A 5,596-nucleotide genomic window follows, 5' to 3' on the forward strand; every position below is an offset into this window, starting at 1 on the left:
AGATAGAAAACAAAAATTTAACATGCAAAACCATGATGTTTTTTATTTTTAATTTTTGTTGACATGTAATTTCACTCATACAAAAATTACACATAATATAATATCACAAGTTGGTATGTTTATTGGTCATATAAGCATGTTAATGAATTAATAACAAATATTTAAGACAAAATTTTTAAAATATTAAAAAGCCAATCTATGAAATAAAAAATTATTAGAGACAAAACACAAAAAATATATATTTATTAAGGATTAAAAGTATATTTAATCCTTTAAAAAATCATTTTTTGAGTTTATAATTAAAAATAATTTTACTTTTTCATAATATAAATTATTTATCATAATTTATATTTAAATAAAATTATTACAAATTTTAATTATAAAACAATTTATTTATTTAAAAATATTAATTTATTCAAATTTTAATTATATTAAAATAAATAATAAGAGTTGTACACTCTCTCTCTCTTCAAAACACAAAATCTTGGGCTGTTCAACAAGCCCAGCATCAGAACTGAAGCGGAACCCTTCTTCTGCGCCAGTTCCAGTGTCCCACTGTGTGCAGAGTGCAGTGATAGAAATCTAGCTACCTAGTTAGGGTTAGGGGTTCTGCGTTTCTGCGAAGATGACTAAGTTCAGGAAATTGGGTCGACCCACCGGTCACCGAATGTCCATGCTCCGGTTAGTTCATACTTTCACTTCATTCGTATTTTTTTTTGTTTCATTTGGTTTGCAGAGAAGCTGAATCGTGTGTTCCCATTTATCTAGAACCATGGTCTCGCAGTTGGTGAAGCACGAGCGCATCGAAACTACTGTTGCCAAGGTACCAATCAAAAAGCGACGTCGTTTGCGACTCTGTGAATTTCAGATTGCACATAACGTGTTTGTAATTTGGTCGCAGGCGAAAGAGATCAGAAGACTCGCGGATAATATGGTGCAGCTTGGAAAGGAGGTTTGTATGATTTTCTTTATGATTCTAATTCTAATTCATGTTGGGGTCAATTGATTTGCACTGTGAGTTTAACTGTTTGTGTAGCTTCTTTTGATTTGTGTTCAAAAGATGGGTTTTGAAACAGGGACGAATCTGTTAAGGGGTGGTGGTTGATGTGTGAAATTGTGGAAATGTGATTACCTTTTCTGTTTGTTCAAGTTGTACTTGGTGCTTTTATTTCAATATGCATTTTGAAATTTATTGGAGCTCTGTATTTGTTAGTGGCAACTGTTGAAGTGCTAGTACGGTTGCTACTTGGCGTTGTGGGGGAATGACTTGACGGGTTTTGGTCATTCTGCCATTCAAATTTCCTGGTATGCAATGGTTGAACGGGAATATATGGTTTGGAGGGGTAAAATAGAAATTTTAATGTTAGTTTCGCTCCTACAGTTGTGGAAGCTCTCATTGTTGGGCTATGGTATTGCAGCCATTTATTGGCTGCAAAAGATGAGAAATTACTTATCTTTCAAACCTATCTATTGGCTTTTGGTTTTTAGGACAAGTTAGGTCTGTGAGTCTACCTCCGTTTTTTTTCTTCTTTTTGCACCTGTTGACCTTGTTTTTTTCCTCCTTCAATTCAGTAGGCTATCAGGGCATATGACAAGTTGGGGTTTGGGGGAGGCGGGAGGGACTGAGTATTGGGAAAAATCCAAGTCTCACATTGGCTAGAGATAAAGCCAATATAGAGTATATAAGTGGGGGGGAAGTCTCACCCTATGAGCTAGCTTTTGGGGTTGAGTTAGGCTCAAACCCGTATTCTAAGATGGTATTAGAGTTTATCCTAGATCCTTTAAATGGATCACCCACCATGCACCAAGCCCAAAAGTGCTGAGCGTAAGGGGGTGTGTTGGGAAAAATCCAAGTCCCACATTGGCTAGAGATAAGGCCAATATAAAATATGTTAGTGGGGGGTAACCCTTACCCTATGGACTAACTTTTGTGGTTGAGTTAGGATCAAACCCACATTCTAAGACTGAGGGAGTCCTCATTTGTGTTTTCTTTCCCTTTAGTATTCATTTGATTTTGCCAAACATTGTATTGTGAACTGTGAAGTAAACTTGTCCCTATATGATGAGTTAATTTGCATGAAAAGCATAATCATGTTTTCTGTTATATGAACTATTATGCCTTGTTATTTACTTTCTACAAGGCTGTTTGTTACAGTTTACATTTGTCTGATATTGCATTTTTCCTCTGCCATAAAACTATGGCTGATTTTTGGCCTGCTGCCATATTCCATTTACTTCACTTCTGATTGCTTGTGCCAACACGCTTGTCAGTATACAATTGACTAGAAACAAAAAAGAAAATTCACCTTGGCCTTGAGAATGAACTCCTTGTCATGGTAGCCCTTTTTTCATTTTCATTTAGCTTGATTGCTCATTGCTGGGATTGGCCTATAATTTACATTATAAATTATTTTAGGGATCCCAACATGCTGCAAGACAAGCTGCTAGTTTTGTGCGAGGAGATGATGTCATTCACAAGTTGTTTACAGAACTAGCTTATCGGTACAAGTAAGTAATAAACCTGATATAATTTCAGTTGTCAGTTTATGGTAGTTAGTTGTAACCTATGAAGCACCGACACTGACACGGACACCGGACACGACACGGACATGGACACATGAACACCTATAATGTCCAAAATATAGAACGTAGTACGGGTGTCGTGTCAGTGTCAGACACTGACACGGACGCGTGTCGGACACCGGACACGACAAGGAACTGGAGTGTCTGTGCTTCATAGGCTGTAACACTGACCAGAGATTATGTTATGCAGGGATAGAGCTGGGGGATACACCAGATTGCTTCGGACCCGTATTCGAGTGGGTGATGCTGCACCGATGGCCTATATCGAGTGAGTACATTGCTACTTACTTTTTGATAGTCTAGTTTTACTGTTTTAGACTCATTTTTTAGGTTCATTTGGGTAACCCACCCCACTTGATTTCACTAAAGAAGTGATTGTTTTCTCGTCTTCTTGATGATGTCTGTCTGCCTAATATGTTGTGTTGTTACTTGTTATAGTTTAATCCTTCAAACCTTCGAAGTTGCTTAGAATGATGAGGTTGAAACTGAAACTTCGTATTAAAAAAAAAATTATATGCTTTGAAACAGGTTTATTGACAGAGAAAATGAGCTTAGGCAGGCAAAGGCACCAACTCCTCAGCCACCACAGAGAGCACCCCTTGATCCCTGGACACGTTCTCGTCTCAGCAGGCAATTTGCTCCTCCTAAAGAGGATAAATCTGGATCTGATTTGTGATTATATCAAACGTAATGCTGATACTGTTTTTCCCCCCATAGCATGAGATATCTGAATTTTGGCCTTGCTTATTTTATCTATCTTCACATGGTTTGAAAAATAAAACTATTCTCTGCTTTCTACTAGAGTAAAATGTTTATTGCTACGTAAAAACAATTCGACTTTATCTGTAATTGAGAAAAGGAAAAGAAAAATCTCAGAACACCTTTATCTATCCGAGTTTTGATGCTGAGTTTACTTATTTTTTGTTTAAATGGAATTCGATAGTTTTATTGTAATCCCAGAAAGATAGTGAATTGTGACTTGTCCTTGACCTGAGAACTTAAGAATCCCTTCTCCCTCTTTGTGGCTCAGCCTCTAAATCCGTCCAATTTCCTCTTCATGTATGGCTACCAGATGCTATGGAAGGGCCTACTCCAATTTCCGCCCTTATACATGCTGCTACTATGGTAGATAGCCGCGGGAATTTTTCTTGTAGCTCAACATAGTTCTACCTGAAATAATGAACGGAATATCTTTTATAGGTATAATAATGGTAGTATTAGGAGCTACCTTAGCTATTGCTCAACAAGATATTAAGAAAAATTTGACTTATTCCAAAATGTCTCAATTGGGTTATATAATGATAGCTTTCGGTATGGGATCTTATCAAGTTGCTTTATTTCATTTGATTACTCATGTTTATTTAAAAGTATTATTTTTAGGTTCTCGATCCATTATTCATTCAATGAAAACTCTTGTTATATAATTCTTATGGGCAGCTTAACAAAACATGTACCAATCACAAAAACTTCTTTGTTAGTGGGTATGTATTCTCTTTGGGGTATTCCACCTTTTACCTGTATTTGGTCTAGGATGAGATTCTTAATGATAGTTGGTTGTATTCATCCATTTTTGGTCTAAGATATATCCACATTGGATTAATCAACATGTCAAAAACATAATTTGTCTTTTTTATATTAACTATTTTGGCACTAAAAAGACTGCTTGTTTATGTCCTAATGATTTAGACAATATTATGCGATTTTCTATGCTTGTTATCTTTACTTTATTAATTGGGACCAAAGGAATAGATTTGAATATATTATCAAAATTGTTAATCCTATTTATAGACCTTTTACATAAAAATTCAAAATATTCTGTGGATTGGTATGAATTTTTGACCCGTATCTTGAGCCTAAATCAATAACTTATTACGCAACCTCGTACTGTTACCTCCTTTCCCTTATTTTGTGAAGAGGATTATTGCAAGCATTCGGGTGGTGTTGTACATCTGAATAATTGAACTGTTACGTTTGGCAGTTGAAAATCCTACAGCAGATCCGTTGCTCTGTTTGCTTATGGGTTTTCCATAATTCTAACTGCCTTCCATGACAATGTGTAAGTGTAACGCTGGAAGCACTTGTGATCAACACTTGTCAATAGGAAAAGAGAGAAGCTTGCATGCTCAGGAACACACAGATAAGTTGTTCAGATATTAATTGGAAGCCAACAACAGGAGCAATTTTTAAGGGAGAAAACAAAGCTCTAATAACTTTTGAACTATTTTTTTTATCCACAGATATCGAAGACAAGTATCGGAAAGTTTATAACTTTGAGTTATATCTCCTTTTAATGATTGAACTTGCACTATTATGCATCTCTATTATTTTTTATATTAAGAATATGCATATCCATAAGAAAAACGGCATGATAAGTAATCAGGCCCTATTACCTAGAACATCAGACATGGTAACGAGTTTGATGTTTCAAAACTAAACCTTAACCTTGTTAATTGTTAGTATGTATATTATTTTAAGTGCGGAGGGACAGCCCAGTCATGTTCGTATGCCCACGCATAATTATGGGATAACATGTAGTAGGTTCTTTGATTCATTTCTCTATTTTGTTGAATAAGTTTCCTATCTTTTCTAATGGACAAGGAATGAAAAGAACAAAGTTTTTAAGTGGTCCCTTACTCTGCACTCTCAGATGTCAAAACTCAACCTTTCCTTAACAATGGAAAGCAAATGGATAGAACTAAGATGCACAAAATCTGCTTCGTCATGATCCACAAGCGTACAAAAAGATAACCTTTACCGTTGAGTTGCTTATTGCTTTGCTTGCAATACAGTATACGTACTTCTTCACGTCTCCATATTCCTTATCTCATGCCATCACAGTATAGAGTATGAAGAATTCTATATTCATCAATGGTTCAATATATATATATATATATATATATATATGTGTGTGTGTATATATATTGTAATTGTTATGCATGGGATGGGAATTGGGATGGAGAAGAAAGAGATAGAAATAAAAAGGAAGAGAAAAAAAAGATGTTATTAGAAAAGA

General features: G+C 35.5%; 1 protein-coding gene across 1 annotated transcript; it reads left to right on the forward strand.

The window, feature by feature from the left end:
• Positions 1-468: 468 nt before the first annotated feature.
• Positions 469-3,500, forward strand: LOC114415767 (50S ribosomal protein L17-like). Its single transcript, XM_028380606.1, has 6 exons — positions 469-681; positions 769-823; positions 902-952; positions 2,417-2,508; positions 2,774-2,851; positions 3,112-3,500. Exons 1-6 carry the CDS (start codon positions 626-628, stop codon positions 3,257-3,259), a joined length of 480 nt encoding a protein of 159 aa, XP_028236407.1. The 5' UTR covers positions 469-625; the 3' UTR covers positions 3,260-3,500.
• The last annotated feature ends 2,096 nt before the right edge of the window (positions 3,501-5,596 follow it).

Source organism: Glycine soja, chromosome 6 (assembly GCF_004193775.1).
Source record: "Glycine soja cultivar W05 chromosome 6, ASM419377v2, whole genome shotgun sequence".
Lineage (NCBI taxonomy): Eukaryota > Viridiplantae > Streptophyta > Magnoliopsida > Fabales > Fabaceae > Glycine > Glycine soja.